Below are 12,104 nucleotides of genomic sequence, written 5' to 3' on the forward strand. Positions count from 1 at the left end.
GGAGGTCTCACATGTGATGTCACTCTCAACGTTGCTCTCCCCCGTGTCCGTCGACGCTAGTTGCCCGACGACAGCTGAGGAATGGGACCGATGGCTGTTCAAGCCCCTGTTCCGACTGGTTGATCCGTGTTCGATGTGGCCCAACTGATGATGGTATTTTCAATCCCACAGAATCCCGTTTGACCAAAGACACACATGGCGCGTGGATCGGAGCCTACGTGGACAAGGCCGGAACACGAAAGTTGCAGCAGACCAAGAAGCAAGTAACAGGGAGCAACGTCACATCCTCAAGCTATTTGAATCAAACCCTAAGGTGGCAGGCAAATTGCGGCAATTGAATGATAATTGTGGTAAATTGTCCTCGTTAAGGCGGCAATGGCCCACTGAGGAGGCACACGTGGGGAGGACGGCTAACAGTCGCATCTATTTTGGACGCGACTTTCGAGGCTGACGAGCCATGGCGCCGGCATCAGCCAGTGCTTGATTATCTCCGTAGCCTCATGCGTTCTGATGCGCTTGTCTTCATTGTGCTTCGAACAGGGCGCATCCGCTTTTGCTGACGTGCATAAGCAATCCCGATCCCTCGTAGATGTGGGGTTCGTCGATCAACGTAGATGCGATAGGTGCGGGAGTTGAGCAAATCGGTACCCAAGAGCCTCTCACTGACAATGCCAATATTCCTAGGATTGAAAAGTTAACCTACATCCAAGACTTAAAGCCATCGATATACATCTAGTCCAGATGGTCTTGGCAATAAGCATGTTCAACATCTGCATCAGTATTGCGTAACAGGTTAGGTTTGATTGACTGCACTCTATCCGGACCACATGAGAGGGATTCATCAAACAACTTGCAATAAATACCTTGAGTGGGCGCTTGTTCTACAGGCGAGCTATACGTATATACTTATGCTGACGATCTCTTTACAAATGCTTTCAGCGCTTCTACTGCCTCGGTTCTGCTTCGTTTCTCGACCAAACTCTGTGTGACGTTGTCCTGCTCTGATTCTGGCGCCATACCCTCATTTCTTGGCGGGTTGTTGTCCAAGTTCGTAGGAAACGGGTATCCCTCTGCCACAGCCGCGATGAACGACTTTACCCTGGCACTTAGCCCTTCGTCTTCGTATAACTTTAGCAAGTGATCCCAGCTCTTTTCCACCAGTGGCACGGCGTCCACAGACTCCATCGGTTTGCCAAAGGGGCTGCTGATCTGCAGCAAATTCGCCATCCTGTACACATCGCTCGACTCGTTCTTGCCAGCCGCGTGGAAGAGCGCCGGGTTGAAGAAGAGCCCATCTCCCACCTCGAGCGGCAAGGCGACGTAATTGTTCAAAAAGTAATCGTTAAACTCGGGGCGGCGGTACGAGACGTAGCCGGCCTCGAACGTCTGGCTAAACGGCAGCAGCCTTGTGGGACCGCTTTCGAGAGGCACCTCGGAGTGGGCTACAGCGCCCTGCAGCGTCAAGAGCTGGCTGGCGACCTGCATTGCTCGTGGGATCTGCGCGGCTGCTTCTGCGGTCTGGAAACCAACATGGTAGTCGCGGTGGCAGACCTGCGGCGAGGCACCGGGCTTGGTGTTGTTGACCTGCGCTGTGATCCTGTAACCCTGTCCAAGCCACGCGCTCGAGATCAAGCCGAGGTATGGATTCGAATAGTAGTTGACAAAGGACGCCGGGTCCTTGAGGCCGTGTTTGCTGAACGAGTTCCAGATGCGGTCGTTTTTGCCGGCGCTGGCAAAGTGGTCACCCTTTGCGGTTCCTGATTTCTTCTCGTCCTCTATGATTGATGCGAAAGCTGCGTTTGCTGACTGGATCAGCGCTTTGTCGCGGAAAAGGCCCTTTGTGACAAAGACGCCTGGGCCAGAAATCAGTACGCGATACCATTCGTCTTGTAGCTCTGTGCGTTCTGTGTCGCTTAAGGTTGAGTATTCAGGAAGGTCGTAGATCGGTATGTTCTTTTCGATGGATGCGGCGAGCGGGTAATCATCTGGAGAGGCTCGTTGGGAACAAGTGGTCGCAAATCGTTCTACTGCTGTCGTTTCCGATTTTGAGAATAGGCGGGAGGAGGCCGTGCTGGGAGAGTGACTGCCGTTCGCTTGTCCGTTTCTGATAGCCATCTTGTTGTACTTATTTCAGGTGTTAGTAGAAAGGTGATGGATCGTTGTAATATAAGGTATTCTATGACACTACCTGATATCCCACCGCTCGTGGAGGGAGAAGCGCGGGGTATTTATATTTTGAAAGGACCGTGTAGTGGGCTGGCGCTCTCCACATTCGGTAGAATATCGAGACTTAGTTCTGGCGTTGGAAGTCTGTTGAGATGATCCAACCACAGCCTATGCGGAACTGTAGATTGGTAGTCCTCTCCATCAATTCGATTCGCACACTTGCAGAAGTCCGAACAGGGCATTGTCTGACGAGGTTAAGTTAGGGATCGGGCGCTCCTCTACCGGTCAGAATTACCCGATTGAGCTCCGGATGGGTCCGCCGTGAACCGGCCCCATACGGAGATGCTCACCGTCACAGAATCTCTCCCCCTCGTGCTGATCACCTGGGGAAACATCTCGACTTATGAGTCAATATTCGGCGACGAACGTAGAAATTGGACTTTGTTGCATGACAATTGCCTCCGGGTCTACCTGACTTCTGGGGCCAAGGTAGGTGGGGACTTCGGAAACCGATTTCCGATTGTCCTATGAGATCTTAGTGCGGCTCAAATTCCAGATCTTCCCCGGACTATGATTCCGACTAAGCTTTCAGGATACCATTACTCATCATAATCCAGTAGCATCGTCTTGAGAAGTGATCATGAGGATGAAGCACGTGATTTAGAGAAATCTGGCGCCGCTTGATTTCTCGTCGAATCTAGACTCATGTGGGTGTCCCTACGTTTCTGGCTAAGGAGATTGACTTTGACCTCGGACCAGATTTTTGGTTATCAGATTCAGTCGCTAAGTTCGTCTGGAATCATTTCGGCACGGTACCGAGAATTTAAAGGCTGCTCTACGCTGTGGCTTTACTACTAGCAAAAATCCAAGGATGGAGAAAGGCCTTTCATTGGACTGGATGCAACTTCTTCTTCGAGTAAGGCGTTCTTTTCAGTAATGGCTCATTAGTCTTGCAAGCCAGAGGACGTGCTCGAGCTCCCTTAACGCCTCAAACATGCCAATGGTGTTTAGGTCCCTGTGAGCACGTGCGATACGCGTACTAGGAGGCTTAATAATGCGACTCTTAGTCTATGGCAGTTAGGTTTTGAAAGTAAGGTAGTTATTCCATCATGCCGTCTCGAGAAGATTCCGGATCATATGAGCAAGGGCATATCACGAACGCCTTGCCTCGATGGGAATAAATCAGTCATCAGGTAGCAATCCCAGACTCAATTCCAATTCTCAAAGTGCCAACCAGAGGAGAGGCTAAATCATGAAAGCTGTTCATTACATCTCTTTCCTGGAAATAGTTCCATTGGAAAGCCATTAGACCCGAGATCCCCATCATGCCACAAGTTTGAAGAGGAGTGACTCGGGGAGTCCCGCGGGCCGGCTCTTTCGGACATGTCAGTGCTTCATGTCTAGAGGAAAGACACCGGCACTCTTTCGCATACTTTGAATAAGATTAAGGTTTAGCACTGACCAGCTATCTTTATTCTATTGCTACGATTCATTAGAATGAGGATGTACGACTCGATATGCAGAATTGTGCGAGTTGACTTAATCCCGCCCCAATAGTACTTGACCTAGATGAGTAGCATTACCGCGTGTTTCGGCCATCAATTAAGATACACAAAGTGTAATTCTGTAGCTGTAAATCCTTGATTCATGTACAAGTGGCTGGTGGTTGCAAAAGTGTGCTCGAGATGTTCTTGATCCATAATCCGAATATCCACGCAGATTCCATGTGGGCAATGAAACGCTAACAAGAATAGTCGTTGTCTTCCAGATAGTATTGATAATTCCCACTGCATTACCTCAAGTAAGAGAAAACATCTTACAATTTTTCCCAATCCCAGTGGAAAGACCATCGAATCATATCGTAACCGTCCAGTGCGTTGTTGCCCACATCTGGAGTGAACTTTAGTGCACATTCATTCGGTGCAACATAGTCACTTTAGCGTCCAGCAAGTCCCCTGTACATCCGGGCGTGGCGCACACGCGCCCCGCGGTCAGCGCTAGGTACCGGTACGAACACGGCCGAAGCAACTTACAAAGCCATTTGGTCCAGGTAGCTAGCACACCGGGGTTCATGCTGTAAAAGAATGTCCTCCTACCAGTGGGCCTCGGTGCGGCCAAGAAGTGTCCACCGCCCCGTCATCTCTTTGATTTACCCCAGCCCAACTTCATCAACCTCCACACCTTCAACATAGAATCCGGGAGACAAGTTCCAGAGAGGCAAGGCAGTATGCCCCAATCATCGAAGCCCGACGCCAAGAGGAGGCATGTCACTACGGCCTGCATTTCCTGTCGGGAAAGCAAGATCAAGGTATGCGCTGCCTTCCCCAGCCTCATTGTCATGTTTCCATCCTCCAACTTTCATATCACGACGATGGCTTCAGGCTTGATCCTCTAGCATCCCATTAACAGATTGCCAATAGTGCGACGGCGCAACGCCTTCGTGTTCCAATTGCAAAACTAAGCGCCGAGAGTGTCGTTACCAAGCCGGAGAGGACAAGCGCAAGTTAGATTCTCTTTGCAGTTTCTTCATTTCGAGCGAACTGATCGAGACTGACAAACGTTAGACTGTCACTGCGTGTCGCTGTCGAATTACTGTCGAACAGGGTCGACCAGCTTTGTCACTTTATCAATCAAAAGGGCCTCCAACTCCCGCCTATGCCTTCAGAAGAGGCCAAAAGTCTGACCCGAATACTAAACACTCTAGGCCTTTCGACGGTCCAACTGGCTCTAGAACGCGACAAAACACCACCAATTGACCCAGTTTTATCCTTAGAGCCGCAAGTATTGGCACCCTGTGCTCCATCTAGCGATACCTTATTACCTCCAGATCAACTTCCTCTAGACTTTACACTGCCTTTTGACCCGTCGTCCTTCAATTTAGGCAACGATGTAATCGCCGGACATGTACCGCCGGTTCAAGACGAGTCATTGAACTTGACAACGAGAGCGATTGCCGATTGGGAATGGAGCCCCTCTGAAAATGCCGATAACATCATTGCAACTGGTGTTGGCGTCGCCAGCGTCCGGACCCCGAGCCATCCTCTGTTAAGCACGTACTCCGAAGATGCTGCTTTGAGCGACAATGGAGACGACGACGCCGGTTCGGGCACAACGGAAGAGGACCTCGTCAACCAGTTGTCTGATAGACTGGGGTCTCTTCAAATTGGCCCAAATGGTCGTATCTCGTATTTCGGACCAACATCTAACTTCAGCTTGATGGAACTACCTGTGGGAGCCGATACTTTGGCTATGGATCGAACCGTGCGCAATGATGGCCAGGAACACCTCGACAACATGGGCTACGGCAAGCAGGTACCGCAAGATCTCGAAGATCATCTGATCAATCTCTACTTCACATGGCAGGACCCCTTTCAGCATGTGGTCGATAGGACTCTCTACGAAGAAGCGAAGCATAGTTGGCATGAGCGAGAAGAAGACACGCCATATTACTCCGAGGCACTCAGAAATGCAATGTATATTCAACATAGATTCCACCTCTAGGTTGATCATTACTTGATCATGCTAATTCTGTGCAGGTGTTCGTTAGGCGCTACTTTCGAAACACGATATCACCCGAGCTTTATAACCTTCCCAAAGTCTCTTCCGGATTTCTTCGCCGCACGAGCCAAGACTCTTCTAGAGATCGATTTAGACTCGCCTTCAGTCTCTACGGTACAAGCAATGATTGTCCTCAGTAGCCATGAAATAGGAGCGAATAGAGACTCTCGCGGTTGGTTGTATAGTGGTACAGTTGCCCCAGCCCATCCCATGTGTGGACTGAGACACACGAGAAACTAACAGCTCTCGATCCAGCAATGGCAATTCGGCTCGCGTTTGATCTGGCTTTGCACAAGGACATGACACCGTACGTAAACAGCGGGATTCTTAAACCTGCCGAAGCCGAGCTTCGTCGAGCCGTATTCTGGGGCGCATACACAATGGATCAGTAAGCGCCTAGCGCCATTCCCAGCGTTGCCGGCGGCTCTGTTCTGACTTCAAGATTTTCTAGGACGCTCGGATTCTACAGAGGTCGACCTTTCCGTATCAGCATGGACGACATCACAGTCGAGAAACCGATAGTAGACTTGTCAGATGGACGGGTCGAGCAATGGTTCCCTTACGTTTCGCGTCTTAGCAACGGCAACTCACCAGTACCCCAACAGGACCACGCCGAGGCTGTTAGTCTTCACAGGATAGAGTTATGCGAGATCATGGCACCTCTTGGTCACACACTGTGAGTGAATTGCCCGGATATCAATGTTTCTGTCTAGATTAATGGTACTAAAGGCTGTTCCGGTAGATATGGCAACTCTCGGATTCCTCGGGACATATTACAGGCCAACAACGAGAAGATCGTTTCGATATTATTTGCTTGGAAGGAGAACTTGCCGCGCACGATACAAGTCGATCTAGAAGACTCAGAGGGGTCATTCCTTCCTCATGTTCTTCTGTTACAGTGAGTACAAATCCATGTTGTTGATTCCTGTTCTCGTGCAGCTTTTTATTCACCTTTTTCGTGCGCAGTATGCAATACTATCAAAACGTAATACATGCCCACAGGCCGTGGATGTCGTCGAGCTATATCCAACCTCAACCACCTCAAGGTCCCGGCTACATGCATGCGCAACAAATGTGCATTGAGTCAGCAGCCGCAGTAGCAAAACTGATCATCATTTATGAACGCCAATACTCCCTCAAGCGAGTTCCTATCCAAGGCGTAGCCATCATCTTCTCTGCAGCCATCATACTCATCTTCGCATCTATATCCCGCCGCAGACGGAAGAGGACCACAGAGACGACGACACACTTGAGCGTATGCTTCCGGGCTCTAGAGGAGCTATCAGGCACTTGGGAGTGCGCCAAACGGTCTCGGGACTTTCTTCTCATGCTGCAACGGAAGTGGGAGTTGCGCTCTCGCCGGCTAGGTCATTGTCCTTCACGTAACGCCATGCTAACCCCCGGTCTCGGCGCCCTACGGCAGAGCGAGCAGGCGTCTCGGAAACGAGCGCGTACCGATAGCCCGGCCGGGTCGAAGAGCATAGGCAGTTTCCAGAGCATATCTCCCATTCAGCAAGGGGATCAGCGGGAAGATCACGAGGGCATCGATATGGACATGAGGTTGGATCTCGACTGGGTGTTTGCCGCGGGAACACAACCCATGCCAGGCAATTGGGACCAATTGTTGAATACGGATACGCTCTATTTTAATTCAGACAGGACAGGGTAGCATGCAGCTTGTCTCATAAGGTAGTCGAGGATCACATAAAGAGTCTGGCTTGTTATCCTGGCGTGAGCTTGGTTGGGTCTTTGCGTAATCCATGGGTGCTGGATCCGATGTCTCGCGCGACGTTGCTGGCCAAGCCGCTGCTGCATGAAGCGGATGTAATTGGACGAAAAGTCGTGACAGGGGCGCTTACGCCTAATGCCGAGTTGCGCAGGCAGGATTCCAGAGCCTCGCCAACCTCACTTCCTCATCTCAACAGCACCACTAACAGACACCCATGCAAGATCATCATGTCCTTCTCAGATGACCGACTTTGTCGCAACTGCACCAAGCTAGACCTGCAGGCAGTCTTCAACCCGGCTCGATTCGACGGTCTTCCGGCCATTGGCTCGGCTCAGAGTTACAAGACTAGCTGGACCAAATATATCCAACATGTTGGAGACTGGAGACCGCTCACCCGTGAGGAGAGAATTAGTCAATACCCCCCAGGCATGATACCAAGTTGTCCGTTCTGTGACTTGGTCTTCTCCATCGGCTTCAATCTCACCCGCTATCCGATGGCTGAGAAGGAGAAGGTTATGTTGGCGATTCCTGCCAGTCTGCTCTACAACTTTGCTGCTCAGGACAACCGGAAGAGTGATAAGAGACTTCCAGACTATTCGGCAGTGTTCCTCCTTGTCATGAATCCTTCTCACTACAAGACAGCTTCTGCTCAGTACTTTGGCAATACCAGCGCGGGCGGCGGCTTGACAGCGTGGATCCGTTTCGCCCATCGAGAGGCACCAGGCAGCCTGGTCTCTCTTGCATCCACCGCCATCTTGGAGCCCTCTCAGCCTCTTCTAGACCTACCGATGCAAGCCAGAGTCTTGCGCGAAGAGAGAATCGACTACGGCCTAATCCGATCATGGATACACTTATGCGAGCGTCATCACGACGCATGTCGTACCAGCTCGAATTGGCAGACTCTTCCTCACTTCAAGCTCATAGACTGCGAAACCCGTCTGATTATCAACACGGATCCAAGCACTAGGTATCGCTACGTAGCGTTGAGCTACGTGTGGGGAGTCGCGCCTCCTGACAAGTACACTTACCCTCATCTGCCGGACGACCTTCCGCCAGTCATCCAGGATGCCATGAGGGCCACCATCAAGCTTGGCTTCCGCTACATCTGGATTGACAGATACTGCATCTGGCAAGATGACGCGACTCACAAGATGAGTCAGGTGGAGAGGATGGACCAGATCTACGGCGACGCAGAACTCAGCATCATCGCTATCGGCGCCAAAGACCCAAGCTACGGGCTGCCGGGCTTGTCTCTCGGCCGAACGCAACACGTTCCAATTACCAAAACAATTGGTGAGCAAAAGATTGTCACAAACTTCAGCCACCAGTGGCAACTCAACCAGATCTCGAGATCGAAGTGGTCCACGCGGGGTTGGACGTTTCAAGAGACGTGTCTGTCTAGGAGAAGACTTTACTTTTCCAACTACGAGGTCTCTTTCGAGTGCCATGACATGATGTGCTTCGAACACCTCACACGTCCCCTTGCTTTGCAGGGGAATCTGGAGCATCACGAGAGGCCCGAATGGACTCTGCTCAACACCCCAGACGGTGTCTGGGCTATCCTTCAAAAGTACTGCGATCGTCAGCTGACTTACTCGAGCGATAGGCTCTCTGCTGTGTCTGGAGTGTTGAAGAAGTGGTCGCGAGTTAACCCAGGGTGCTTTTCGTATTGGGGCATTCCCATAGTCGCCTCCGGTTGGCCAGTAGTAGACGCCACTGCTTCGAAACACGCCTTTCTGGTTGGACTCCAATGGGAGATCCGACCTGAAGGGAAGAACTATGCCAGGCTGGCAGGCTTTCCAAGCTGGTCGTGGGTATCGCAGAATGGGAAGACGCTGTTTGGTCATCAGGGGTATTTCCATCTGAGGCCTCCCAAGTTAGTGGAACTTACGGAAAACTTTGACGCGGAGGTTTGGATGGAAACGCCTCAGGGCAACGCAATTCAATGGGCCGAATTCTTTGAGACTGGTGGTCTTGGCTTTTCGATCCTGCAGTGTACGAGGTATCTTCACATCGAATGCTGGTCTTTCCAGACCGCTCCCCTCTGCTATCGGAAGATCAGTCGGCGTTCGGGTACTTCGCACGACGACATGTTTTATCTTCCGACAACACGGAAACCCCTTGATGGAAAAGGAGAGTTTGTCGTCAAGTTTACCCCAGACTTCGGATACGAAGATACCTTCCTCGGCCGAAAACTTACGGCAATATGCTTCTCGCCTCTGGAGCACGCAACGTGCGCTATAGTTCTCGAGTCTATCCCAGGCCTCACGGTGAGAATAGGTTTACTGGCATTTATGAGAATCGAAGATTTGGGTTCACACGAATCGCAAATTCCTGAGAATCTGCCTTTTTCTGGCCTTCGTTTTATTCCGCAGAGGCGTCGTTTCCGGATGGGATAGACATAGGGTAGGAAGACTCTGTTCCCACATGTGCTCTCATCACTAGCAGCATTCAAGAGATTTCGCCTCCAAGCACGATCTTTGTTGTGATCAATAGAGTACATCTGTTAGCCAAGAGACACCATTCTGCTAAAGATTTCGACATTCTCACAATATTGTACAGACAATCCATGTAGTCAATATACTTATGCTAGACTCATTTGATACGCTTCGGGCCCCAAACGCTCTCGATTATACGCCGTTGGTCTTGATCAAGCGTGTGAGATATTCTCCTTGGAAGCGCTTCAATCTCTTGAACTCCCAAACGTGTCCTTAGAGCCGCTTTTCTTATGTACATCCACTTGAAGGCACTCTAGAGCCTCCGCCATCGCAGACTGAGCCCCCATTTTCGCCTCCATCTCATTTGCAGTGAAAACGGCCGTTCTCAGCACAAACTGCACGCGGGTATCTTCAGTGAAGCGAACGAGATTATCCCAGATCAAGCTGAGTGGATGTTGTTCACCAAATATGGCCTGATGCATTCTGCATACAAAAACCAGGAGTGTCTCATAGAGCTTGGGTTCCAGGTCAAGGATGTCGTGGAATGTTAGTATAAGCAGCTCAGGGTCTTGTTCCCTTATGAGTTGTTTCAGTAAATCGAGTTGCTTGTTGAGAAGGCAGAAGCCTGTAGTTGTTTTCCGGCTGCTCAGTAAGGCATGGACGTCGGCCATGTCGTCATGCCACTTCCTGACCCTTTGCTTTGCTGGTTTCCCGTTTGGTCCATAAAGACTACGTCCGTCTATGATGACCAAGCCTGTTTCGAAAGCCCCATCAAGGTAGGAATGTATAATCCTGAAGGAGTCATCAAGCCGACGCAAGTCTGGATGTGACTCCATCCGACGGGGTATTTCAGTCTTTGATAAAGTTGGCGAAGGTGTCGAGCACTTTATGTCTAGGCTTGCCTCTATATATCGTGCAATGTCGACTCCGTTTGTGTCTTGCAGATCTGGTCGGCGTTTCAAATACTGAACCACACGGTCCCAATTGACCTGCTGACCTCGGAGGAAGAACTGAGAAGGCTTCCCGGTGGCATCGCGGTCCTCCTTTTGTCGAAGCATTACCATTACTTCAGCTTCTTTAAGTTTTTTACCTAGTTTCCACGTCTTTAATCTTGACTTGTACATCTTAGTTCTGGACAAGATTCAGTCAGAAAGTCATGACTCACCCATGCGATTCACGGTTGACTTACGTAGCGTAAAAATGATATTGGGATTCCATGATCTCCCTTACTTGTCTCAGAGATTTGTTTTCATCTCGATAGAGCTTGGTAATGATAGGCTGCATACGATTCCAATCCTTCTCATTTGCATATGTCTTGCTAGCAGCTAAGACGCTAACATCGTGAGGCCTAGACAAGGAATACATAGCGCGTAGTTGTGGTATAAGGTATCGATAGTCGATGAGTTCCAAACGGAGAAAGTATGAGAATAAGCAGTGCGAAGAGATAAAAGTGCTCGTAAGGCATGCTTCAGGTCTCTTCCCAAGTTCCCGAACTGAGGATGTAGCGCCTCGTATCGTCGCTCATATAAGCAAGGTTGTCAGCCTTGTCAAGACTAGGTAAGTTCACTAGCATGCAAGAACAAGCAGGGTGTACGGGAATAGGCCAATCTTGAGACGTTTTCCCTACTCAAGCAAGGAGCGGGATTATGGCACAGGCTGACCATTTCGGCCGTAAGCAGATAGTAGGCATGCACGGTACGTTTAAGACATACTGTTGGAAGAAAAAGGGCCTGATCGTACTCTGCTGCGCCGTATTGGGGGCACAACATTTGGTGGCTGTGTAGGACCAGCGTCTTCTTCAACCCAAGGACTCATCAATTTGGCTCCCATTGCCCTTGAGTAGCTACGCGATCCACGTACTTAGTGTAGGAACCCACGTAAAAGTGGTGTGCACTTTGTATAACCATGTTGACGGTCCGAGTGGGATGATCGAGATCGTATCCTGGCCATTATTTCACCCGTATTACCACCCGTATGACCAATAAACTCAAGCCACGATACATCTTGACTATCTGCCGCTGACCCATCGAAAACAGAAAGAGTGTATTGGGGGCAGAAAGGAAGAACTCGGTCACAGAAATCTCTGGAACGAGCTATTACCACACCGAAATAAAGGTAGTTTGCATCATTGTACTTCTAGAAATATTCAACGCCCAGCTATCTACTTGAGTACCTTACTCGGTACTCACTCTTGATGTACCCCCAAATTGTCC

The 12,104-nt window shown here is 50.2% G+C and overlaps 3 protein-coding genes across 3 annotated transcripts; 2 read left to right on the forward strand and 1 right to left on the reverse strand.

Moving 5' to 3' along the window:
• Window positions 1-906: 906 nt before the first annotated feature.
• On the reverse strand, window positions 907-2,115 carry N0V96_011224 (uncharacterized protein; the record flags this gene model as incomplete). Its single annotated transcript, XM_053199288.1, has 1 exon — window positions 907-2,115. The coding sequence occupies one exon, from the start codon at window positions 2,113-2,115 to the stop codon at window positions 907-909; it is 1,209 nt and encodes a 402-aa protein (XP_053043271.1).
• A 2,706-nt stretch (window positions 2,116-4,821) lies between these two features.
• N0V96_011225 (uncharacterized protein) lies at window positions 4,822-6,404 on the forward strand (the record flags this gene model as incomplete). Its single annotated transcript, XM_065759204.1, has 4 exons — window positions 4,822-4,843; window positions 5,048-5,581; window positions 5,980-6,112; window positions 6,176-6,404. 4 exons carry the CDS (start codon window positions 4,822-4,824, stop codon window positions 6,402-6,404), a joined length of 918 nt encoding a protein of 305 aa, XP_065612101.1.
• Window positions 6,405-7,680: 1,276 nt separating this feature from the next.
• N0V96_011226 (uncharacterized protein) lies at window positions 7,681-9,852 on the forward strand (the record flags this gene model as incomplete). The annotated part of the gene is made up of 1 exon (XM_065759205.1): window positions 7,681-9,852. The coding sequence occupies one exon, from the start codon at window positions 7,681-7,683 to the stop codon at window positions 9,850-9,852; it is 2,172 nt and encodes a 723-aa protein (XP_065612102.1).
• Between the last annotated feature and the right edge of the window lie 2,252 nt (window positions 9,853-12,104).

This window comes from Colletotrichum fioriniae (genome assembly GCF_027942845.1).
Source record: "Colletotrichum fioriniae strain IMI 355084 chromosome Unknown scaffold_17, whole genome shotgun sequence".
Taxonomy (NCBI): domain Eukaryota; kingdom Fungi; phylum Ascomycota; class Sordariomycetes; order Glomerellales; family Glomerellaceae; genus Colletotrichum; species Colletotrichum fioriniae.